Source organism: Saccopteryx bilineata, chromosome X (assembly GCF_036850765.1).
Source record: "Saccopteryx bilineata isolate mSacBil1 chromosome X, mSacBil1_pri_phased_curated, whole genome shotgun sequence".
NCBI classification, from domain to species: Eukaryota; Metazoa; Chordata; class Mammalia; order Chiroptera; family Emballonuridae; genus Saccopteryx; species Saccopteryx bilineata.
In genome coordinates, this window is record NC_089502.1 from 104,700,910 (window position 1) to 104,727,896 (window position 26,987).

The window sequence follows — 26,987 nt, forward strand, 5'->3', positions numbered from 1 at the left end:
TTCTATAAAATCACAAAAATAAAAGAGAAAATATTAATAGACCTATAACAAGCAAAGAGACTGAATTAGTATTTTTAAATCTCCCAATTTATAACACCAAGACCCAGATGGCTTTACTGTTTAATTCAACCAAATATTTAAGGAAGAATTAATGCCAATCCTTTATAAATCCTTCTAAAAAAACCCCAGGATACAGAAAAATGGCAAAAGAGATGAACAGGCACTTCAACAAAGCGTTATATTAATTTCCAATGAGTACAAGAAAAAAAATTTCAACTTTACTAGCCACTAAGGAAATGAAAATTAAACCCACCATGTTATAGTGCCACACACCTAGTAGATTGGCTGAAATAAAGAATTCCAATAAAACCAAGTGCTGAAGAGCATTCAGAGAAACTGCAAGTTTCAGATACTGCTGATGGGAATGGAAAATGATATAGCTGCTTGGAAAAAAATTTTCTCAGTTTCTTAAAACTTATAAATGTACATGCCATATGACTCAGCAATCTTCTGTGAATTTTATCCACATGAACTGAATACTTATGTTCACTAAAAAACAACAAAAAAGTGGACATGAATATTTACAGCAACTTTATTTGTAAAACCCAATACTGGAAATAATCCAAATGTACTTCAACGGGTGAATGGATTCCATGGTACATCCATACTATGGAATATTATTTAGCAATAAAAAGGAAGAAGCTATTATAACACAAAATAACTTGAAGAATCTCAAAGACAATGTTCTGAGAGAAAAAAAAGCCATGTTGAGAAGTTTTTGAAATTTATTGATTCTAGAGAGAGGGAGACAGAGAGAGAAACATTGAACTGTTCCTGTATGTGCCCTGACCAGATATCGAACCTGTAAACTTTGCTTAACAGGATGATGCTCTAACCAACTGAGCTATCGAGTCAGGGCAAAAAAAACCCCAAACATCAACCCCTCCCCCATGTTTTAACCATGAGATCTTATGCCTCGGGCTGTGGTTGATTAGAAAGAGGTGTGTAGCCTGACCAGGCGGTGGCACAGTGGACAGAGCGTCAGACTGGGAAGCAGGGGACCCAGGTTCAAAACCCCAAGGTTGCTGGCTTGAACAAGATGTCACTCACTCTGCTGTAGTCCCCTGTTCAAGGAACATATGAGAAAGCAATCAATGAACGGCTGGGGAGCCGCAACAAAGAATTGATGCTTCTTATCTCCCTTCCTGTCTGTCTGTCCCTATCTGTCCCTCTGTCTGACTCTCTCTCTGTCTCTGTCAGAAAAAAAAATACAGATGATGTACTCTAAAAAAAAAAGAAAAAAGAAAGAGGTGTGGTAGTGTAACATTAAGCTTTTCTTGTGTTTTTTTTTCTTTTTTTCCTTGTGAACATTAAGCTTTTTCCTTGAGAGAGAGAGAGAGAGAGAGAGAGAGAGAGAGAGGGGAAAGGGGAGAGTTGAGAAGTATCAACTTGTAGTTGCATCACTTTAGTTGTTCATTGACTGCTTCTCATATGTGTCTTGATAGGGTGGGAGCTCCAGCTGAGTCGGGAACCCTTTGCTCAAGCCAGGGACCTTGGGGTTTCAAACCTGGGACCTCAGCCTATCAGGTTGACAATCTATCCAATGACCACCACTGGTCAGGCAAATATTAAGTTTTTGATTGCCAAGGCATTCATTTCAAAGACAACCATCTCAAATACAGTGTGTCCGTAAAGTCATGGTGCACTTTTGACCGGTCACAGGAAAGCAACAAAAGACGATAGAAATGTGAAATCTGCACCAAATAAAAGGAAAACTCTCCCAGTTTCATACCTATTCAGTGCAGTTCCATGTGGGCTCATGCACAGATTTTTTAGGGCTCCTTAGGTAGCTATCCCGTATAGCTTCTACAGACTCGTCACTGACTGATGTCCTACCAGAACGGGGTTTCTCCACCAAACTGCCGGTTTCCTTCAACTGCTTATCTCACCGAGTAATGTTATTCCTATGTGGTGGTGCTTCGTTATAAATGTGCCGATATTCAGGTTGCACTTTGGTCACAGATTCGAATTTAGCATGCCACAGAACACACTGAACTATCCTCTGTACCGTCCACATCTCGACTGGCATGGCCTTGGGCTGCTTCGCTGTATACACGGTGTTATGTCATCATCTGCGCATGCGCACATGCTGCCACATCATCCTACAGAAACTGGGAGGGTTTTCCTTTTATTTGGTGCAGATTTCACGTTTTTACCGTCTTTTGTTATTTTCCTGTGACCAGTCAAAAGTGTACCATGACTTTATGGACATACTGTATACACATTGCCAGCAATACAACTACATAAAACAGCCAGGCTTCCTGAAATACTTTTTTTTTTTAGCGAAAGAGAGGGGAGGGGGGTGACAGACAGGGGCAGACAGACAGGAAGGGAGAGAGATGAGATGCATCAATTCTTCATTGTGGCACCTTAGTTGTTCATTGATTGCTTTCTCATATGTGTCCTGATCGGGGTACTCCAGCCGAGCCACTGACCCCTCGCTCAAGCCAGTGACCATGAGGTCATGTTTATTATCCCACACTTAAGCTGGTGATCCTGTGCTCAAGCTGTTGAGGCTGCAGTCAAGCCAGATGAGTCCACACTCAAGCTGGTGACTTCGGGGTTTTGAACCTGGGTCCTCAGCGTCCCGGGACAACACTCTATCCACTCTGCCACCACCTGGTCAGGCTGAAATGCCTTTTTTTTAGAAATTCCTGGTTGACCTAGATAACTCATCTTTTCAGTACCCTGCTTTTCCTTCCTGTGGCTTAATTCCCACTCTTATGTTTTAAATTCCTCAATAAACAGTGAATCTACAAAACTGTAAGTACCTCAGCCTAGACCTCAATGAAGGCAGAACCACAGGTCTGCTCTCCCCCCCCCCACCCAGCACTGTGTGGCCCCGGGCATGCCATGTACAGTTTGGGACCTATGAATAATAAACTTTGGTTTTTCAGTGCTCCTCGGGACCTATGAATAATAAACTTTGGTTTTTCAGTGCTCCTTGACTGTTGTCACTCAGGTGTATGTTAAGTTATAATAAGAACCACAAGACCTAGTTCTGTGACAGCATACGTCTGTATATCCTTCCCACCGGTAGTATGGGCCCAGCTGAGTGTCCCCAGGCATTCCTAGTTGCTACCTCCACTATTGATAGGCTGAGACACAAAACGGATGCAATGGCCTCTAACCCAATTCTTGGAATGAAAAAGATAAGCAGGGTCAAATTTTCTTTTTTTAAGTTTTCTTTATTAATTTGAGAATGAGAAGGAGGGGGGAAAGAGAGAGATAAAGACAGAGCAAGAAAGACAGAAGCACTGATTTGTTCCTGTATAAATCTTGACAAGGGACTGAATAAGCAACTTCTGTGCATCGGGATACACTAAGCAACGGACCTATCCGGTTACGGCCAGTCAAACTTTCTTTCTCTGGAATCTGACAAAGGCGAGTTAAGCAGTTATCTGAAACTGAAAGAATGATTTTGGATCATAACAACCCAAAAGCACCTGAAATTCAAAGTTCTAGAAAACAGAAACTACATTAAAAGAGCAAGTCATTTGGGAACAGAATAGAATACAATAAAGTATTGCAATCAAATGTAGAGCATTAGACTGAAGGTCCACATGCTTCTGCTATTAAACCCCCAAAGGTACCCTCATTCCAAGTTAATTCTTCAGTTCAATATTTTTGGGGGTCATTAAAGTAGACTTCTTGTTTTTAAGTTCTGTATTGTTTTCTATTGTTAGTGGTGTAAAATAACACACATTTATTATTTTATAGTTCTGTAGGTTAGAAGTCTGACATGGGTGGGTCTCATTGGGCTACAATCAAGGTGTTGGTAGGGCTGCATTGTCCTTCTATGGGCCTTAGAGGAGAGCTGCTCCCAGGCCTTTTCCAGCTTCTAGGAGTTGCCTACATTCTTTGGTTTGCGGCCCTCTTCCTTCATCTTCAAAGCCAGCAGTGTTGCATCTCTCTGACACTGCTTCCCTTCTCACATCTTTTCTGACCCTCTCTTCTGCCTCTCTCTTCTCTTTTGAAGGCCCCTTGTTACATTGGACCCATCTGGGCCCAGGAAAATCTCCCTATTTTAAAGTTCATTGATTAATACCCTTAATTCCACCTACAAACTCAATTCCCCTTTGCCATATAAATGAACATAGTCACAGGTTCTATGGATTTACACACAGACATCTTTGCGGGGACCATTATTCTGCCCACCACCAATTCTGCTGAAATCTCACATATATACTTACAGTTCACCTTCAGCCCTCACCTTGACTTTGCACATGTAACCAAGGAAGTCTGACTTAACTAACAACTTTTCATTAGTTAAGTAGAGACTGATTCTCTTTTTTAAAAATAAAATGTACACTTTCTAATATTCTCATAAATGTAATAAAGATCATATCAGATAAAACACAACTACTTTTAAGATTATCTTTCTTAGCAACAAACTCCTCAAAAAAAACCCACTAAATGTTAGACCAGCAGTTGCCATGGACTGCTAAAATTTCAAAACTGTTTTGGGGATTAATATTAGGCCTTGAGGTGTTTGTTTTCCAAATTAAAACATGAAACACACTTATCTGCTCTTGAAAATCACTCATCTATCCTCATCATTTCATAAAACAACATTTAACACCAAAAAAGGTAGAAAAGAATCTCAGAATGTGCACATCTTCAAATCATCTTAGCTCAATAAAAAACAACAACAACAAAAATGATTATCATTATTTATTTAATTTGGCTGAGTTTTAACCAGCTTTCGAAAACCACTTTTAAGATCGATTTACCTGTGGCAACTGCACCACTGTCCGCATGGGTCAAGGACTGGGGGCGGCTTCGAAGTTTGCTTTTAAAAGATCTTGGTCTCCGAGGTGAAGATGCAGGTGGCAGGGCAATCTCTGATGATTGGAGTTTGCTATCTTTAATTGCCCGAAGGCGTTCATAGAGCTCTTGCAGCTCCTTATTCTGCTGGGTTTGAAGATTTACTACCTCCTGAATATGTCTAAATAAAAATGATGCAGAAAGCATTTTAATGGTACTGGTACCATATAGATGAGCTAAATAATTCTACACCAATACAAGTAAAATTTAACAAGGAATTTAGATTAAGAATGTGGATATAGGCCCTGGCCGGTTGGCTCAGTGGTAGAGCGTCGGCCTGGCGTGCAGGAGTCCCATGTTCGATTCCTGGCCAGGGCACACAGGGGAAGCGCCCATTTGCTTCTCCACCCCTCCCCTTCTCCTTCCTCTCTGTCTCTCTCTTCCCCTCCCGCAGCCAAGGTTCCACTGGAGCAAAGTTTGCCCGCGCGCTGAGGATGGCTCTGTGACCTCTGCCTCAGGCGCTGGAATGGCTCTGATTGCGGCAGAGCGATGCCCCAAGATGGGTAGAGCATCGCCCCCTGGTGGGCGTGCCGGGTGGATCCTGGTCGGGCGCATGCGGGAGTCTGTCTGACTGCCTCCCCGCTTCCAGCTTAGGGAAAAAAAAAAAAAAGAATGTGGATATAAAGAATTTTTTCACAATTTTAAAATGGGAAATGCCTTCTTAAGCATACTGTTAAACTAATCAGACATAAAGAAAGAAAAAAAAAGGTCAATAAATTGACAGTAACAAATATCTAAAACTTCAATATAGTGAAAGACAGTAAAACAAAATTGAAAGTCACATAGCATTGATTATCTTTCCTTTATGATTTGTTGCAGGTATAAACAGGAAGAAAGTATTTGTATTATAGAGTAAAAGGTTTAGAATATAGAAATAGTTCCTAAAGTCAGTAAGAAAAAAAGAAATAACCTTATAGAAAGAGAGGAAAGAATATAGAAAGGCAACTCCAAAAAGGAGGAAATCAAAGAGCCAATAAATGTGAGATGATGTACAACCTCACTATGAATCAGGAACACAATTTAAAAAATGAAGTCATCTGACTGGAATAAAACTAAAAGTGGGAAAACAGGCACTTGCATATACTTTTGTTTGGTGTGCTATATTTGATAAGAATTTTGGCAGTATTTATCATTTAAAGTGTATGTACCTTTTAACCCAGCAATTCCACTTTTAGGTATTGATTTTACAATAATACTTGCTTAAATATGAAAAAATAAGGATGTTCACTTTATTATTTGTTTTTTTAGCGAGAAAAAAAAAAGAGAGACAGAGAGACAGACAGATACACAGGAAGGGAGACAGATGAGAAGCATCAACTGGTAGTTGTATCACTCTTTAGTTATTCATTGATTGCTTCTCATACGTGCCTTGACCAGCGGGCTCAAGCCAACAAGCCAACAAACCCACGCTCAAGCCGGATGAACCTGCACTCAAGCCAGTGACCTCAGGGTTTCGAACATGGGACCTCAGCATTCCACGTCAATGCTCCGCCCACTGTGCCACCACTGGTCAGGCATTCACTTCATTGTTTACATAAGCAAAATGTGATACAACTAACTGAAATGTCATTAAGGAGAGATTAAATAAACTTTAAATGGCTACATGCTATTTTAGTGTATGGAATAAAGATTATTTGTGCAAACATGAATATATACAGGTGACAATGTTAAATCAAACTGTAGAATAACATGTATGTTATAATCCCACTTTTGTCAAAAGCAAAAACTAAATATTTGTAAATGCATAGAAAAATGACAGACAGTATATATACCAAATAGTTCAAAGCAGTTGCCTCTGAGAAATTAGATTAGGGCATGAGAAAAGAAGATTGTTTTTTGCGCTTTTTACTGTTGTGATATTATCATTTATAATTATATATATATATATATATATATATATATATATATATATATATATATATATATATAGTCTTTGTCCCTGTTCCTGGCACCCAGCTCCTAAACCCCTTCTAATTTTCTAAGTGATGAGAGCAATGAGAGAATCTTTTGTTATATTATTTGGTCTTTTGTCCCCAAATAGCTCTAGTTCCTGAAATAGCTCCAGTGATAAAAGGTGAAAGGAGTGTCTCATTGCTCATAACCAAAGATGATACGCAATCTAATACTGGAGTCGAGGTTAATGAAGTGATTTTTGGAAAGGTCCCTAAAGATGGGGGCTGGTTGCCAGAGGAACCTACCAAGTGACTACAGAGTGGGACTTTTCAGCCCCTCCCCCGACTCTATTAAGGGGAAAGGCTGGAGATTAAATTAATTACTAATAGCCAATGATTTATCAACCATACCTATCAAAATGAAGCTTCTATAAAAATGACTTTATTACGAGGTTCAGAGCTTCCAGGTTGGTGAACACATGGTGGTGCTGGAGAGGGCACACATTCAAGAGAGGGCATGGAAATGCCATGGCCCTTCCTCTATACTTTGCCATCTGGCTGTTGCGATGTATCCTTTTATAATAAACCTATAATCTACTAAGTAAACTGCTGTCTTGAGTTCTATAAGCCACTCTAGCAAACTGTACGAACTGAGGAAGTGTTCTAATTTATAACAGACTAGTCAGAAGCATACCTGGACATGTGATTGGCATATGTGGGGAGGTTAGTCTTGTGGAACTGAGTTAATTACCTGTTGAATCTGAGGCTGTCTTTGTAGGTTTCAATTATAAAAAAAGTTTTCAATCATTAAAATGTCACCAGTCCTAAATTAGCTAACAATCAAACACTTAGTTCTATCAAACCAAGAGCAACTAGATAGGTGTCAAAAGAGAAACAGTTCTTACTTTTCTCGTAATCTCTGAAGCTCCACCTTTAAGTCCTCGTCTTCTATTTCTGACTCATCATCACTGCTCATGGGAGAAGATGGAGAATAGAAGAGTGAGCTCTGTGTTTGAGCATAGGCTTTTTCTTCACGGAGTGGCAAGCACTGATTACTCTCCGGATAGGTCTTTGCCACTGAGTTTCCTCTGCCTGAAAGAGTGGTAAAAAATTCACTGTCAGAGCTCTCCTGTTTCCCAGTAGTAAGTGTCTTTCTCTCTTTAAGCAATGGTTCAGATCCACACTGCATGCTACTTCCTGTGGTTGAATTTTCTTCCAATTCTTTTTCTGGTGTTATAGAAGATACATCACTCTCACAAGCTGTGCTGAAAGATGAGAAGTTGTCACCTTGTTTGGGTATTTTTTTAAGTTCCTTAAAGGTTGCATGAAGAACTTGTGATTTCTGAGGAGAAAATAAAGTTGGTGGATTGTGTGTGGCAGGTTCCATTTCTACCAACTGAGCCTTAGATGTTTCAGTAAAGGCTAGAGCTTCTTCACTAGAATGGCTGGTGATTTCATTGAAGGCTGGTCTGTGTTCTATTCCAAAAGATGTCACCTTCTCTGCCTGATGTTGAGGAACTGTAATCACCTGAGATACAAAAAGGCAAAAGTGGCTGGCTCTGCATGACTAAAGAATAAACCCACAAAGAAATTTAGTATCAATATATGGCACAAATGGATGTTCTGCTTGTTATGTACACAGATCAACAATACCAAAACTTAAAAATCCCCATCTAGCCTGGCCTGTGGTGGCGCAGTGGATAAAGCATTGACCTGGAATGCTGAGGCCACCAGTTCAAAACCCCAGGCTTGCCCAGTCAAGGCACATATAGGAAGCACCTACTGTGAGTTGATGCTTCCTGCTTCTCCTTAGACTTACTCTCTCCCCCCCAAATCAAGAAATAAAATCTAAAAAAAAATCCTCATCTATACTCCCCATATTCAACCTAAATTCAAAGTCCTTTTTTTGAGAGAGAGAGAAAGAGAAAGAAGAGGGAGACAGGCAGAAAGGGAGAGAGATGAGAAGCATCAACACGTCAGCTCATAGTTGCATCATGTTAGTAGCTCTGTCCATTGCACAGCAACTGGTCAGCCTCACAGTCTTTCAATTGGACCCCTTAGGTAAAGAGTTAGCTTCATATTACTCAAATAAAACTCCACAATTAAAAAGAATTGCATAATTAAAGATGTTAAGATTCTAAAAGACATACATGAACTTGGATTTATAAAAAAGATGACCCAGCCCTGGCTGGTTGGCTCAGTGGTAGAGCATCGGCCTGGCATGCAGGAGTCCTGGGTTCGATTCCCAGCCAGGGCACACAGGAGAAGCGCCCATCTGCTTCTCCACCCCCCCCTCTCCTTCCTCTCTGTCTCTCTCTTCCCTTCCCACAGCCAAGGCTCCATTGGAGCAAAGTTGGCCCAGGCACTGAGGATGGCTCCATGGCCTCTGCCTCAGGCGCTAGAATGGCCCTGGTTGCAACAGAGCAACGCCCCAGATGGGCAGAGCATCGCCCCCGGGTGGGCATGCTGGGTGGATCCCGGTCGGGCGCATGCAGGAGTCTGTCTGACTGCCTCCCCGTTTTCAACTTCAGAAAAATAGAAAAAAATAAATAAATAAAATAAAATAAAAAAGATGACCCAACCTCCCACCACAAAATTATCCATTTCTCTGCTCTCTTCCAGCTACTAAAACTCTCATTTCATTAGACACCTTTACTGGATCCCTTCAAAAGGTGAGGGGTGCCTGACCAGGCGGTGGTGCAGTGGATGGAGCGTCGGACTGGGATGCGGAGGACCCAGGTTCGAAACCCCAACATCGCCAGCTTGAGCACGGGCTCATCTGGCTTGAGCAAAAAGCTCGCCAGCTTGGACCCAATGTCGTTGGCTCGAGCAAGGGGTTGCTCGGTCTGCTGTGGCCCCACGGTCAGGGCACATATGAGAAAGCAATCAATGAACAACTGAGGTGTCGCAACAAAAAACTGATGATTGATGCTTCTCATCTCTCCCTGTCCCTGTCTGTCCCTCTCTCTGACTCTCTGACTCTCTCTCTGTCCCTGTAAAAAAAAAAAAAAAAAAAAAGGTGAGGGGATGCAAATCAAATATGACAATGATCTACATTTCAAATAAGTATCCTCTACAGACCAATGTTTTCAATACTATTACCTATTTATAATAGTCTTGTAGATAAGGATTCAACCAAAAACACAAACCTGGAACCGGCCCCGTTGAAATGATCCACTCATGGCTTTACTTCTACTCAGAGCCTTAGTATCAGCTGCGGGCTCTTCTCTCATGGGAATGGGATCAGGAGCAACTGTTGATCTTACATCTTCTGTTTCCACTGCAAGTTTTGCCAGATTGTAAGCAGAAAAGATAAAATTGTTTAAGACTAAATTTGTTTGCATTACCAAAATTGAAGTAGAAAAAGCTTTACTCTGGCTATATAATTAAAAAGTGTTAATGTAATAAGCAAAATTATATAAGTCCCTAATTCTAAATCAGACATTGCAAGATTTATCCCAAGACTTAGTATCTATATGAAATGAGTAACTGCAAAATCAAATTATTTACAAAAGGAAAAATAAAATGGCAATGACAGTGTGATGTGTCCCATACATGGGCTACATGGAAAAAGTGGTAAGATTTGTGTATGAACAAAGAAAACAAAGAACTAAACATAAGTAAATGAAAAGTGATGTTACCTAGTCTATGTCCCTGACTGTAAGCACACTACCTTGACGGACTTTTGATCTCTTGAAAAAGCTGGTTGACTGCCGTAGCCTGTATGCCCAGCTTTTTAATTTGCGAGTCCAGGATTTCTTGCTAATAGGATTTTTGAGACTAGGACAAGTAAAGCTTAGGCCAAAATATCCACCTCCTGTCTGCAGATGAGTGGCTCCACCGCTTGACACAGCAGCAGGATAGGCTTCTGGATCCCCTGGTAGTGAAGCATCTTGGGACATCTCCTAATGGACACAAAAAGAGAAAAATCAAAATGGTAATAATTTAGGTAAGGTGTAAAAGTTGTTTACACCATTGCAGTTTCCTGTATAGGCTGATCAGTAATAAAAAAAATAGAATGCTATGTATACCTGCATTAGTAGTACTATTTCAGATGGAACCTGAAGTATTCAATTCATAGGAATTAAGCCTTCCCTTTTCTTTAAAAATATTTAAATATTTTTTTATTCATTTCTTTTTATAGAGGAGAGAGAGAGCGAGAGAGAAGGGAGAGAGAAGCAGGAAGCATCAACTCTCATATGTGACTTGACCAGGCAAGCCTGGGGTTTCAAACCAGCGACCTCAGCGTTCCAGGTCAACACTTTATTCACTGTGCCACCACAGGTCAGACCTAAAAGTATTATTTTAATTTCAGATAAGTCAAGAATATTAATCTCCTACCCTAGAATATTTTTCCTTATTGTTTGTTTAGATTTTATTTATTCATTTTAGAGAGAAAGAGAGAGAGAGAAGTGGGGAGGAGCAGGAAGCATCAACTACTATATATGCTTTGACCAGACAAGCCCAGGGTTTCGAACCAGCTACCTCAGCATTCCAGGTAGACGCTTTATCCACTGTGTCACCACAAGTCAGACTATTTTTCCTTATTGACAACTTTGAAAACTGAAAATTAAAATTTCCTTCACATGTACTAATTTACTGTAAAAAACAAAGAAGGTTCCTGAAACCCTATACTCTTAAACTGAAAATTATTTATATTTGTTATTTAAGGCAGTCAAAAATGCCTAACATGAATAATAACATAGAAAAACAAGATAACTAGGCCCTGGCTGGTTAACTCAGTGGTAGAGCATCTGCCTGGCGTGTGGATGTCTCGGGTTCAATTCCTGATCAGGGCACATAGGAGAAGTGACCATCTGCTTCTCCACCCCTCCCACTTTCCTTTCTATTTCTCTCTTCCCCTCCTGCAGCCAAGGCTCCAGTGAAGCAGGTTAACCCGGGTGCTAAGGACAGCACCGTGGCCTCGCCTCAGGCACTAAAATGCTTGGGTTACAACAGAGCATCACCCCCTAGTGGACTTGCTGGGTGGATACCAGTCAAGCACATGCGAGAACCTGCCTCCCTGCTTCTCACTTAAGAAAAACACACAAAAAAAGAAAAAAAAGATAACTAGACATTTAAATTTACAGGGGAATATTACCAAATCAATTTTCTTATGTTATGTAAGCACACAGAAATCTACAATGGATCTGAAATCATCTCAAATTCATACTTTAAAAATTGTGAACATCAGGCCTGACCAGGTGGTGGCACAGTGGATACAGCCTCAGACTGGAAAGCAGAGGATCCAGATTTGAAACCCTGAGGTTGCTCGCTTGAGTGTGGGCTCATCGACATGACCCCATGCTTGCTGGCTTGAGCCCAAAGGTTGCTGTCTTGAGCAAGGAATCACTCAAGGCACATATGAGAAAGCAATCAGTGAATAACTAAGATGCAGCAATAAAGAACTGATGCTTCTCATCTCTCTCCTTTCTTGTCTGTCTGTATCTGTCCCTCTCTGTCAAAAAAAAATTGTTAACATCAGGCCATAACAATTGTTTACAATTGTTAAATTGTAAAGAATGGCAGTAAAATCATTCTTCCTCTTCTTGTCCTCCTATCCCTTTTCTAAAAAAAGTGAGAAGTAACCCAGATGGCTCAGTTTGTTAGAGCACTGTCCCAATATACAAAGGTTGCTGGGTAGATTCCCAGTCAAGGCACATACAGAAAGGAATTAATATTTCTGTCTGTCTGTCTGCCTCTCCCTCCCTTTCTCTAAAATCAATAAAATAAATTTTTAAAAAGCCAGAATTAATTGTTGTATTCTAAATGAGTAATTTAACAATAAATTCCCTATAATAACTAATATAAAGAAATTAATTTACACAACCAAAGATACTCTGGCAAACATGAGGATGGTCACTACTAATCTAGAAGGTTAAGAGTATTTAAAAGCTCAAGGAATGCAATTTAGCATCTGTCTTAAGGAAGACAGCCTAAGCGGCCCTAAGTGTACTGGAGTCTTGGGTAAGAATTCTGAACACTTAGGGCAGGTCAGCAGTTATTAAAAATACAATTCTGAACAGTCAGTTTTTATTTTCCAAAGTCCCATTTTGGAACAGTAATAATACTACCTTCATGAAGAGGAAAAATATTCTCAATAATATTACAAATTAGAAAGTGTTGTATTGGTCCAACTGAAATTATAGAAAAGATTTTTCATAAGTAATAACTGGATCAATATGGTGAAGTAAATGCAACCTCTAGCCTCCTTTACCAATTCAAATCCATAGACATGACAGGAATAACAGATATAGACATATACATCTATAATTAAAAGAGGGAAAAGCAGGCCATAACATATGCAGGAACTGTTTCAAAATGCTGCAAATTCGAGTGGCAGATATGGTTAGCAGGAGAGTCCTGGCCAACCAAAAGAATGAATGATTGGTTAGAATGCTTGCAAAGTTCTTCATGACCTGTCTCCTGTTTGCCTCTTCAACGTCTTCTCAACACCCTCCTACACATGGCCTTCTTTTGGTTCCTTGGACAGGCTTCTACCTGTGAATGTCACCAACAAATACAAGTCCTTCTTTGACTACCCTGTATAAAATAGTCCCCTGGTCTTTCTATCATAGCCTTTACTTTAACTACTTTATTTTTTAGGGTCTATCTTCTTCTATTAGAATTTTTTTTTTCTGAAGCTGGAAACGGGGAGAGACAGACAGACTCCTGCATGTGCCCGACTGGGATCCACCTGGCACGCCCACCAGGGGGCGTCGCTCTGCCGCGACCAGAGCCACTCTAGCGCCTGGGGCAGAGGCCAAGGAGCCATCCCCAGCGCCGGGGCCATCTTTGCTCCAATGGAGCCCTGGCTGCGGGAGGGGAAGAGAGAGACAGAGAGGAAGGAGAGGGGGAGGGGTGGAGAAGCAGATGGGCGCTTCTCCTGTGTGCCCGGGAATCGAACGCGGTCCCCCGCACGCAGCGCCGACGCTCTACCGCTGAGCCAACCGGCCAGGGCCTTCTATTAGAATTTTGTGAGCTCCACAAAAACAGATCTTGACTTATTCACTGCTCAGTAGATACACTGAGTAGAAGAGTGAACTGCTTGGGGTACTAAAGAACGAACAGCCAGGCAGTTCAGGTCCTCCCCTCCCCACCTCCACAGGAAGCAAAAGATAGCAGAGGCAGCTGCTCCTAAAGAAGAGTGGTAATAGGAAAATGACTGTGGCCACGAGAAAGGTCAGCGATGCAGGAAAAAGACAACATCCAGGAGGAAGGGGATGCTCTTCTACCTTTAAAGACTAGCTACTGGACCAACCTCTAGGCAGCATTAGAGATGAGGTGCAATCCAGTGCCAGGAAGCATGTCTCATGCCTTCTCAAAATTACCAGAGAAAGGTTACAGTCATTATGTATATTATTCACAAAGCAACAAACAAGAAATCTCATTGGGTGATGGGCACACAATGCAATCAACATTTCAAATGCTACAGAAATGTTCACCTGAAATTTCTGTATTCTTTTTTTTAAGATTTTATTTATTGATTTTAAAAAGAGGAGAGAGAGAGAGAGAGAGAGAGAGAGAGAGAAGGCAGTTAGGAGCAGGAAGCATCAACTGATAATAGTTGCTTCACATATGTGTCTTGACCAGGCAAGCCTGGGGCCTCAAAACAGCAACCTCGGCATTTCAGGTTGAGGCGCTATCCACTGTGTCATCACAGGTCAGGTGAACCTATGCACACTTATTGACCAATGTCATCCCATTAAATTTAGTTTCTAAATAAAAATAAAAAACCTGGGAAATATACAAGGAAGAAAAGTTGAGGAAAGGGAAAGTGTAATTTCCACACCCTTCATAGCAGTGAGTCAGTAGGTATTGTCTCAAATTATTAAATTGAAAAATAAATTAATAAATATATTATTTACAAATTACTAATGGCAATGAGCACAAGAATTAAAATGAAAACTTAACAGTGTTTGGGGAGTGCAACAGGGTGTGGGAGGGTATTAACAAAACAATTACTTTAAATTTTCTATACTTCTAAATTACTTTCATCTTTATATATTAATTAAATAATTTCAATTACTAGTTTATCAAAAAGTAAATATTTAAATTATATCTATTCAATAAAATATTATGCCATTGTTTAAAAAAAGTTAAGTAGTCCCCTGGCCGATTGGCTCAGTGGTAGAGTGTCGGCCTGGCGTGCAGGAATCCAGGGTTTGATTCCCGGCCAGGGCACACAGGAGAAGCGCCCATCTGCTTCTCCACCCCTCCCCCTCTCCTTCCTCTCTGTCTCTCTCTTCCCCTCCCGCAGTCAAGGCTCCATGGGAGCAAAGTTGGCCCGGGCACTGAGGATGGCTCTGTGACCTCTGCCTCAGGCGCTAGAGTAGCTCTGGTTGCAAAAGAGCAAAGCCCCAGATGGGCAGAGCATCGCCCCCTGGTGGGCAGAGCATCACCCCCTGGTGGGTGTGCTGGGTGGATCCCGGTCAGGTGCATGCAGGAGTCTGACTGCCTCCCCGTTTCCAACTTCAGAAAATACAAATAAATAAATAAATAATAATAATAAAAAATAAAAAAGTAAGCAAGCCCTGGCCTGATAGCTTGATTGGTTAGAGCATTGTCCTGAAGTACAGAGGTTGCTAGTTCGATCCCCAGTCAGGGCACATAGAGTAACAGATTCATGTTCCTGTCTCTGTCTCTCTCTATTTCTTTCTCTCCAAAAAAATCAATAAAATAAACATTAAAAAAATAAAAAAGTTGCTTTGGCCAGATAGCCTGGTTGGTTAGAGCATCATCCTGATGTGCAGAGGTTGCCAGTTCGATCCCCAGTTGGGGCACATACAGAAGCAGATTGATGTTCCTATCTTTCTTCCTCTCTTTCTCAAAAATCAATCAATAAATTTGTTTTTAAAAGTTGTGAGGTGGAATTATGTTGTACTGACATGAACAGTCCACAATAAGTGAAAAAAAAATGCAGACCCGCAAATGTATATAAAGCATATGTAAATAAATATATAATATGTATCTATGTCTTGGTAAATATATAATACATATAAAGAAATATGTCTAGATAAATATGTGTATGTTAGTTAAAACCATGTCTGGAAAAATTAACAGCTATGTCTATAAATTTTGGAGTAGGGTAGATTTTACTCTATATACAGGCAAATACTACTTATATAATAATAATAAGCAGATACAGCAGTAAAGATTTAGAAAACAAGATTAAATCAAAACCATATAAAATTCTTACAAAGGAAACTTATAACAGGCATTTTAAAGTAGAGATCTAAAAGTAAGTTTTTCCTATCCACTAAAACTAAATTTATAAATCAGTTTTGTTCCGGTCATTAATACAAAAACAGACACTGCTCGCAAGTTCTGAGGAATTCACCAGAGGGCTCTCTCACCAAAGATACTTCTACTACCTCTATGGAGAAGGTCTAGGCACCTGCACCCAAGTCACGGCTTTCTTGGTATCTGTACTCTCAGAATCTTGTGACATAGACAATGCCATTCCAAGGATGGAATTTTAGAAAAGAATGCATTTCTTTAAAGGTACAGGATAAGAAACTGGTTTGAAAGAATTATACTTACATGTAAACATAACTCGCTGGGTACAGATGTTATCACATTCGGGTCCCTTTTGAATACTGATACGTTAGCAGACTGAGTGGCAGCTACATTGGACAGAATCTTAGAGCCTGTCTGCTGAAAATGAGGGGACTGTGCAGGACTGTCTTGAATTCCACAGTGACTGACGGCTATGACTTCTGGCACTGGACATGAGAGTACATCTTCAGCACAGGAAGAAAATGGAGAGTCTATGCTTTGGGTATCTTTCTGGCTCTCAGGATAGATGCTAGTTATGCTATGCTCCTGATAGAGCAAGTTTCTTAATTTTTCATCCAGAGTTTTAATTCGGTTATCCGCAAATTCCATTTTTGGAGGTCTTTCCCCATCTGATTCCAGGACAGTAGTGGGTAGAAAGGTAGTTGGTTCAAGGCCAGGGGTCTGAGTGGGAATGACCGTCTTTGGAGAACTTGCTTCATTGTTCACTGTAGTTTCTCCTTCTTGGGAAATGAACTCTGCATCCATAGTTGGCTGCTGCACTGACAAGGACTGAGGCTTCTGATCAGACATAAATGCTGAAGTTTTAAAAGAGTTACCAGCCATCTGAGTTGACTCGCCAGGAGGTGCCATAAGTACATTAGCTGGACTGGCAGCTTGATAACATGGATACACAGATAGAAATATTCCTGCTTGGTTGGCAAGTCCCTCACATTCAGATGGAACTGTACAAACTGAAGTAGCAGAGTAAGTGGAATTACTAGCAACTGGTGCCATTATATGCCTGTCCTCTTCCACTTCATAAAGTATAGCTGGCTGCTTGGTTTCTACACTAGCACATTCAGAAATCTTACCATCAACTACATCCTTGCGTTCTGACTTGGAGGTAAAAAGTTCACGCTGGCACGGATTATTTTCTAGAGTAAGCAGTGTGTCCTGTGATAATTCCTTATCATTTGTTTTTGTTGGACCTGGAACAATAACAAAGAATGTCCTAAGCACACATTGTAAGTAACAGAGCATGGAATCCTACCCACCCACCCCCCCGAAAAAATGAACAGGAAGAACAAGACACAAATGAGACCTTGTATTAATGTACTTTTGTAAATAAGACTCAAAATACACAGAATTCAACCTGTCAAGAGAAAAAAAACCGGCCCTGGCCGGTTGGCTCAGTGGAAGAGCGTTTGCCTGGCGTGCAGAAGTCCCGGGTTCGATTCTCGGCCAGGGCACACAGGAGAAGCGCCCATCTGCTTCTCCACCCTTCCCCCTCTCCTTCCTCTCTGTCTCTCTCTTCCCCTCCCGCAGCGAGGCTCCACTGGAGCAAAGATGGCCTGGGCGCTGGGGATGGCTCCTTGGCCTCTGCCCCAGGCGCTAGAGTGGCTCTGGTCGCAACAGAGCGATGCTCTGAGGGGCAGAGCATCGCCCCCTGGTGGGCAGAGTGTCGCCCCCTGGTGGGCGTGCCGGGTGGATCCCGGTCGGGTGCATGCGGGAGTCTGACTGTCTCTCCCCGTTTCTGGCTTCAGAAAAAATACAGAAAAAAAAAAGAGAAAAAGAAACCTTTTTTTACATGACTATTAAATAAAAACAGCTTAAATTATACCCTAGTATTAACTTCTTCATAAATGCTTATGAAAATCTTACAAGCACAAAATATCCGTGAAAATAAGTTAAAGATACGGTACATATCATGCACCTCCATTCTGCAAGTCTGCATAAACTTGGCAGAGAACGAGCGCTTACTAGAAAGTGGATACAGCCCAGGAACTAAAGATATGGACTGCTGAGGAGAAGGAGGAGATTGAGCCTCACGGTTTCTTATTGTTTGATTGATACAAAATCGCCACCGACCAACTGGGGACGACTGAGGAGCAGATTCATCTGTAGAAAAAAAAATAGCAAAATTTAATATGCTAAGCAATTGTCTGTATGTTTGCCTACTGACTAAGGAAACCAGGTTAAAACACCAACTTGTCCTTTATCTCCACTTCCAACAGCACTAGGATGTGTGTAATTTATAAGACCAGAACTCCCAATGCTGACAAATACTCTAAAAAAAACTAAGCCTAAGATGTCTTTAGAGAAGGAGTTTATATTCTGCTGAAACAAACATTATTATCAATAGCAGTTAGAAACAGGGCACATTGAGGGGGGGAATGGAAAGCACTTTTATTTATCATTAAGACCTACTGTGTCCTGTTCTATATCCTGATTATGGTGGTGCTTGCAGAAATCAACATGAGTTTTAAAATTTACAAAACTGGCCTGACCAGGCATTGGTGCAGTGGACAGAGCGTTGGACTGGGATGTGGAGGACCCAGAATCGACACCCCAAAATCACCAGCTTGAGCGCAGGCTCATCTGGTTTGAGCAAAGCTCAACAGCTTGAGCCCAAGGTCACTGGCTCGAGCAAGGGGTCACTCGGTCTGCTGTGACCCCCTGTCAAGGCACATATGAGAAATCAATCAATGAACAACTAAGAAGCTGCAACGAAGAATTGATGTTTCTCATCTCTCTCCCTTCCTGTTTGTCTGTCCCTATCTGTCCCTCTCTCTGACTCTCTCTGTCTCTGCCACACACACAAAAAAAAATTTACAGAACTGTACACCAAAATATAAAAAAGTCAATTTTACTATAAAACAACTTAAAAAATAAAGTACTGTAAAATAAGCCCCTAAATATTTATACCTACTTTGTAAACGAATTCATAAGTAATTCTATTTTAAACATTACCCCAATTTGTCAGTCAGAAATCTGCTCAGACTCTTGCTAATGAGAAAAAGAAGAGGAAAATCCTGGCATTCTAACACAAACTAAATTTCAGGGTAATGGTATGTTTCCATGACTTGTACACCACCTGTTACTTTTTCATGTTGTTATAATTTCTTCAGAGGTCCTCATTTGTTTATGGCTCTTCTCCCCCTTCCCAAAACACTAAATATACCCATGACTAGAGCTGAGAAGAATGGAGAGATAGCCCTGGCCGGTTGGCTCAGCGGTAGAGCATCTGCCTGGCGTGCGGGGGACCCGGGTTCGATTCCCAGCCAGGGCACATAGGAGAAGCGCCCATTTGCTTCTCCACCCCCCCTCCTTCCTCTCTGTCTCTCTCTTCCCCTCCCGCAGCCAAGGCTCCATTGGAGCAAAGATGGCCCGGGCGCTGGGGATGGCTCCTTGGCCTCTGCCCCAGGCGCTAGAGTGGCTCTGGTCGCGGCAGAACGATGCTCCAGAGGGGCAGAGCATCGCTCCCTGGTGGGCAGAGCTTCGCCCCTGGTGGGCGTGCCAGGTGGATCCCGGTCGGGCACATGCGGGAGTCTGTCTGACTGTCTCTCCCCGTTTCCAGCTTCAGAAAAAAAAAAAAGAAAGAAAAGAATGGAGAGATAAAGTTGTCAAAGAAAACAGACCCCATTTTTAGTCCCTGGAAGTTTATCTTGTATCTGATTTACAAAAACTTAGTAATCAGAGCAAGGAGAAGCATATCACTGCTGGAATGAAATCATGATTATGAATGACTAAAAAAATATGAGGGAGGCCCTGGCCAGTGGCTCAGTGGATAGAGTGTCAACCTGGTGTATGGATGTCCCAGGTTCAATTTCCAGATAGGGCACAGAGAAGTGATCATGTTTCTCCCCCCTCCCTTTCACCCTTCTCTCCCTCTACCCCTCCCACAGCCAGTGGCTCCAATGGTTTGAGTGTGGCCCCTGGCACTGAGGATAGCTTGGCTGGTCAGAGTGTGTCAGCCTCAGCTGCTAAAAATAGCTCAGTACACGAGCATTGGCCACAGATGGAGTTGCTGGGTGGAGCCCAATTGGGGCACATGTAGGAGTCTCCCTCACAATCTCTGCTACTCTCACCTAAAAAATAAAAACTTTAAAAAAATTTTAAAAAGGGCCTGACCTGTGGTGGTGCAGTGGATAAACCGTCGACGTGGAATGCTGAGATCACCGGTTCGAAACCCTGGGCTTCCCTGGTCAAGGCACATATGGGAGTTGATGCTTCCTGCTCCTCCCCCTGTTCTCTCTCTTTCCTCTCTCTCTCACTCTCCCTCTCTTTAAAAAAATGAATAAAATCTAAAAAAATATCCAAAAAAAAATTTAAAAAGGAACCAAAACTTGAAGGAAATTTGGAGAATTTTTTTACTTCTTATATTTTCTTCTGAACTATAAAGTCCTGTCAGAGTGGAAAAACTTACATTAACAATTTATCAAATTAGTTTATTGGCTAAAACCTTTCCCAATGAAGATGTGTACATTAAAGTTTCCAAATGTCTTGTTTCAAATGCCAAATGGTATATTTTATTAAATATACTTACTGCTGGTTTGAGTGGATGCAGAATTTATCTGTACTTGTTCAGATGATCCTGTCTGAATTAAAAATGAATAGATAAATAAAGAAGTTCCCAATACGTATCCCAGAAGACCTGTTTGATAAAAAATTGCTCTTACTTGACTACTGTTGGATTCCACGGAAATAGAGTCAACTCCGGTGGTTCTTGCTGCAGCAGACTGGACATGAAGGATCTCCTGGGCTTGACCTACGATAGCCCTCAATTCTTCTACAAATTTTTCTTTTTCACTTTCCAAAACAAAGTTATCTTCGACCTGTCCAAAAGTAAAAGTAAGTCTATTCATGAGAATGAATTTAGTTTCTTCAATAAATTATGAATCAATAAAAATTATGAATTTTTTTTTCTGAAGCTGGAAACGGGGAGAGACAGTCAGACAGACTCCCGCATGCGCCCGACCGGGATCCCCCCAGCAAGCCCACCAGGGGCTATGCTCTGCCCACCAGGGGGCGATGCTCTGCCCCTCTGGGGCATCGCTCTGTTGCGACCAGAGCCACTCTAGCACCTGGGGCAGAGGCCAAGGAGCCATCCCCAGCGCCCGGGCCATCTTTGCTCCAATGGAGCCTCGGCTGCGGGAGGGGAAGAGAGAGACAGAGAGGAAGGAGAGGGGGAGGGGTGGAGAAGCAGATGGGCGCTTCTCCTGTGTGCCCTGGCCGGGAATCGAACCCGGGACTTCTGCACGCCAGGCAACCTGGGACTTCTACCACTGAGCCAACTGGCCAGGGCCAAAATTATGAATTTATTGATATAAAGTTACAATTTTATATCCATGGTGACAACATTAACAAGTTAAAATTACTTATTTAGATCCAAAGAACACAACAGAACTAACAAACTAGCAATAAAATGCCACGTAACTTACACAAAGAATCTAAACAGGTGATTTTAACAAGCCACAGATACCTGAATGGAAGGTGACTATAGCCACGAGCATTAAGTTAAGGCAGTTACTTCATTTTAAACAAGAATGTGGCATGAGCAACTGTGAGAGTTCCGATATGAGAGCTCACCCCCACTCCGCACCAGCATTCAGGGAGAAGAGTGTGTTGTATGGGGCCAGTGCTATCCTCTGCTCTTACGCCTGCTCACAGACAACATGGCCACATCTGCAGTCTGCTACAAGCCTAGGACTCAAGTCCTGGTGGGGCAGCTAGGCAGTGACACTGGGGACGTGAAACTCACCCCAGTTCAAGTGGAATGTATGCCAGTACAGGGCTACTAGCTACTGGATGAGAGAAAAGGAATGTGACTGACCACATTCTCACAGTTGCTTCTACATAAAAATCAAGTTTTATGGCTCCTTTCCCTAAAACATATTCTGATCAAATAATCTCACAGAGGAAAGCTCCCCAAACCTCAAGTCTACAATATAAAAGCAAGGAGGACATGACAGAGTGTCTGCCACTATCATGTTCAGGATTGTCACAGACGTGAGGGGTGTGCTGGCCATGGGGGCATGGCTATGCTGTCTGCACCAAGAATGCCACATACTGGCTGCGAGCCTCAAAGTGGTCAGCTGGCCGGTTGTATGGTGTCCACACTGGTTCTCCCACAAACAGCCGCATGGCCTTCACGTAGTTCTGCTCGTCCAATGTGAAGCGGTGATAGATCCCCGCAGGGAGGGTGATCATGTCTCCTTTCTCCACGGCGATCCGGACCCACCTGTCTTCTTCATTCCTCACGTCGAAATACCCACTGCCATCCAAGATATAGCGAATTTCCTCATCCAGGTGTAAGTGCTCCTCATAAAACATTTTAATCTTCTCTTCATAATTAGGCAGTTGATCTCTGCAGATGGTTATAATGTCCATCCAGGAGTAGTTTCTCTGTTTTCGGATGTTTTCTAATTCTGGATCATTCTCATACTTGTCAGCATCCAATTTCCAGTACAGAACACCGAGCCGGCGCAGCTGCTCCAGGCTGACCGGATGGCTGGGTTCAGCTCGGTGGGGCCAGCAGGGGTCCTCGGCAGAGTCATCCATGTACCAGGCCTGCAACATACTGGGACTGGACCGGGCGCGCGGCACTGAACTGCACGGGACCTGCACGGGACCTGAACGGGGGCAGGCTGGCTGGCGGCACCGAGCTGCCTGGGACCTGAACCCTGGGGGCAGGGCCTGCATTTCTGTAACTCCGGCGGGGGCAGGGCTCAAGTCGTCCACACATTGCCAGGGTTGCCACCTTCGTTTCTGGAACATTTTCTTCTCATTTTCCTTCAGCTCGCTGGGTATTCCCACACAGTGCCTCTTCTGGCTCATCTTCCTCACGGTGGCAGGAGAACAATCCGGGAGAATTGCCCCAACATACGAATTTTTTAAGATACAATCTGCAACTTGGTCCGTATTTTTGTTCGAGATCTGAGTGAAATTCCGAGATACGAGTCGTGATTTGGGAAGCTGCCACTAGTTGGCATGTTGGCATACGGTTCCAGTATCGGCAGTTCGATATACGAGTTGACTGACTTACGAGCTCAGTTACAAAACAAGTTAAATTTGTATCTCAGGTACCACTGTATTAAGTTATTCTACTGTGAGAACACTGATATTTGTCAGATTGCCATTAACAAAAAGAGAAGAAGCCAGCATTTAAAAAAACCGTATTTATTTATTTTTTTTAAGAGAGAGGGAGAGAGAGAAGGGGGGAGGAGCTGGAAGCATCAACTCCCATATGTGCCTTGACCAGGCAAGCCCAGGGATTCGAACCGGCGACCTCAGCATTTCCAGGTCGATGCTTTATCCACTGAGCCACCACAGGTCAGGCAATTGATTGATTTTTGAGAGAGAGGAACAGAGAGAAGGAGAGAGAAAGAAAGAGATCAACTTGTTCCATTTACTCATGCATTCATTGGTTAATTTTTTAAAAGATTTTATCCAGTAATTTAAGAGAAATGAGAGATGAGAGAGAGAGAAAGAGAGAGAAACGGGGGAGGAGTGGGAAGCCTCAACTCATAGTAATTGCTTGTCTTATGTACCTTTCATGGGCAAGTCTAGGGTTTTGAATCTATGACCTCTGCAATCCAGGTTGATGCTTTATGCATTGTGCCAAACCACAGGTCAGGCTCATTGGTTGATTTTTGTATATTGCCTGATGAGGGATGGAACCAACTACCTTGGCATATTTGGACAATGCTCTAACCAACTTTCCTATTAGGCCACGACTAGAAGAAGCCAGCATTGAAAAAATTTTCTAGCAATCTGTAAGTTGATTGTCACTTGAAGAACATAACTGAGGCAATGTTTATGTTTAAAACTAGATGTCTAAATCCATAAGATTTTAAATCACAAATCACAGAATGAAGTATCTTTAAGATGATCAAGAATGAACGTCAGAGTAATAGTGGCATGAGAAATACTCCTGATCTCGCCCCTTGAGATTTCAACAAATTGAACAACTATAATGCAGCAAAAAACCCAAAAAAACAGCTGGGCTCACAGTTGTGCCTGAAAGATCCATGCACTGAATGGACTAACACTGGGACAGGTTAAAAAGAGGGGCAGAAGATAAAATGCACTCTCGAGCCTGACCTGTGGTGGTGCAGTGGATAAAGTATCAACCTAGGAATGCTGAGGTTGCTGGTTCGAAACCCTGGGCTTGCCCGGTCAAGGCACATATGGGAGTTGATGCTTCCTGCTCCTCCCCTTTCTCTCTCTTTCGCCTCTGTCTCTAAAAATGAATAAACAAAACCTAAGAAAACCAACACCCCCCCCAAAAAAAACCCAAACAAACAAAAAAGAAAAACACATTCTCAGTTGCTCCAGAGAGAAGACAAACCTGGAGTGACTGGTTTTTTTTTTCTTTCTCTGCCAAACTACGGGGAGGAGGGAAGCTTGGGATATTTGGTTTCATCTGGGGTGTAGAAAGGGAAACTCAGATTGACTGGGTCTCCTTCTGCTGGAAGGAGCAGTGAGAAGGAGGGACAGAGGAGGAGATAATGAACCAAAGTGGCAGATAAGCACAGGGTCACGGCCAGTGTTCCTGTAGTCTGCCTGCAGAGTGCACTAAGCAGAGACAGAGAAAACTAAAGTATGGCCCCCAGTCTCCCAGATACCGCCTCCCTCACCTCGTGGATATGGAGAGTGGCAGAGACAGACCCCATAGCTAATGCTCCAGAGCCACATTCTCCCCTGAAGAAAAGAGGTGCTCTGTGTCTGGTTATCTGGTCTGTTTAGATGTGGGAAGGAGTGCCGGGAGACCTGAGATTGCCATGGCTAGAGCTGTAAAGCTGGAAAGCTAAAGCTGGTAAAGTCCTCATAACACGCCCCACCCACTGACGCGACTGCAGTCCCTCCTACATCATTGTGACAGCATCTCAGCAGAGGACAGCTAAAACTTGTAATTTTTATATTTTATACTTTTTTGTGGGTGTTTGTTTATTTTTGATTTAAAAAATTTTTTGTTTTCAATCTTTTTGCTGTGGTTTTTCTTTTTAACTTGTCATTTTTAAAAGAATTTATATATGCCTGACCTGTGGTAGCGCAGTGGATAAAGCGTCGACCTGGAAATGCTGAGGTCGCCAGTTCAAAACCCTGGGCTTGCCTGGTCAAGGCACATATGGGAGTTGATGCTTCCAGCTCCTCCCCCTTTCCTCTCTCTCTCTTTCTCTCTGTCTCACTCTCTCTCCTCTCTAAAATGAATTAATAAATAAAAAATTAAAAAAAAAAAACAAAAAAAAACAAACAAAAAAAAAGAATTTATATATCTTATTGTATATTATATTATATTTATTTTTTGTGGCAGAGACAGAGAAAGTCAGAGAGAGGGACAGATAAGGACAGAAAGACAGGAAGAGAGAGAGATGAGAAACATCAGTTCTTTGTTGAGGTTCCTTAGTTGTTCATTGACTGATTTCTCATCTGTGCCTTTACCAGGGGGGGGGTGTTGCTACAGCAGACCAAGTGACTCCTTGCTCGAGCCAGTGACCTTAGGCTCACGCTGGTGACCTCGGGCCTCGAACCTGGGTCCTCTGCATCCCAGTCTGGTGCTCTATCCACTGCGCCACCACTTGGTCAGGCTCTTAATTGTATATTTAAAATTTTTATTTTCCATTTGTTCAAATTTTTTTTAGAGTTCTTAACAACAACACTCTCAAATGCCATCAAGGAATAAGAAATTGAATACCATGGCTACACAACATAGAAACATAGTTCAGAAAGAAAATGAAAAATCTCCAGAAAAACAATCTCAATCACATGGAAACCTTGATGTTAAATGGTAGATAATTCAAAAATGAAGTTCTGAAAATATTTAATGAGATGTGAGAAAACACCAATAGGCAACTTAATGAGTTCAATCAAGGAGACTGAAACTTTAAAAACAGAGAAGAAGCCTGACCAGTTGGTGATGCAGTAGACAGAGTGTCTACAAGGGACACTGAGGACCCAGGATTGAAACCCCAAAGACACTGGCTTGAACTCAAGGTCACTGGCATGAGCAAGGGTCACTGGATCACCTGGAGCTCCCTAGTCAGGGGATATATGAGAAAAGAATCAATGAACAACTAAGATGCTGCAACAAAAAGTTGATGCTTCTCATCTCTCTCACTTCCTGCCGGCCTGTCCCTGTCTCTATCTCTCTCTAAAATAAATAAAATAAAATAAATAAAACGAAGAAGTTAATACAGGAAATTAAAACTGAGGTAGCAGGTTTAGCTAATAGAACAAGTGAGATGGGGAAAGAATCAATGACATAAAATACATACAACTAGAGATTCTACAGAGAGAAGAGGAGACTCACAAATTTAAAAAAAATGATAGAGCTCTACAAGAATTGTCTGACTTCATCAGTAAAGCAATATAAGAATAATGAGTATATCAGAAGAAGAAGAAGAGAGGGAGAAGGGAATGGAGAGCCTATTCAAAAAAATAATTGATGAGAATTTCCCAAGCCTGTGAAGAGTTATAGCTTGAAATAAAAGAAGCAAACAGAATGCTGAATTACCACAATCCAAATAGACCTACTCCAAGACACATCATAATAAAATTGTCAAAAAACAATGACAAAGAATCTTCAAGGAAGCTGAAAAAGAAGAACGTAACATATAAAGGAAAGCCAATTAGGTTATGATCAAACTTCTCAGCAGAAACTCTACAAGCCAGGAGAGAGTGGACTCAAACATTCAAAGTAATGAGAGAGGAATTACCAGCCAAGAATACAATATTGATCACAGTTATCCTTCAAATATAAAGGAGAAATAAAAACTTTATAGACATTCAAAAGCTGAGGGAATTTATTACCAGAAACCCCAAGAGCTGGAAGAAATACTCTCTAGCGAGTTATTTGACCAGACACAAAAAACAAAACAAATCAAACCTATAAGGAAAAGCTCCTACAAGGTCACAACAAAAACAAGG

The 26,987-nt window shown here is 41.9% G+C and overlaps 1 protein-coding gene and 1 pseudogene across 1 annotated transcript in view; both read right to left on the minus strand.

Moving 5' to 3' along the window:
- The window catches only part of WNK3 (WNK lysine deficient protein kinase 3), a 176,801-nt gene that overhangs the window by 25,512 nt on the left and 124,302 nt on the right, over positions 1 to 26,987 (minus strand). Inside the window, exons 13-20 of the mRNA XM_066249044.1 lie at positions 20,738 to 20,893; positions 20,605 to 20,656; positions 18,039 to 18,176; positions 16,323 to 17,266; positions 10,594 to 10,684; positions 9,929 to 10,059; positions 7,685 to 8,307; positions 4,794 to 5,008 (exon numbers count right to left, since the gene is read on the minus strand). Of these exons, the coding sequence (XP_066105141.1) occupies positions 4,794 to 5,008; positions 7,685 to 8,307; positions 9,929 to 10,059; positions 10,594 to 10,684; positions 16,323 to 17,266; positions 18,039 to 18,176; positions 20,605 to 20,656; positions 20,738 to 20,893 (2,350 nt within the window). The remainder of the gene's footprint in view (positions 1 to 4,793; positions 5,009 to 7,684; positions 8,308 to 9,928; positions 10,060 to 10,593; positions 10,685 to 16,322; positions 17,267 to 18,038; positions 18,177 to 20,604; positions 20,657 to 20,737; positions 20,894 to 26,987) is intronic.
- LOC136317011 (acireductone dioxygenase pseudogene) lies at positions 22,079 to 22,637 on the minus strand (annotated as a pseudogene).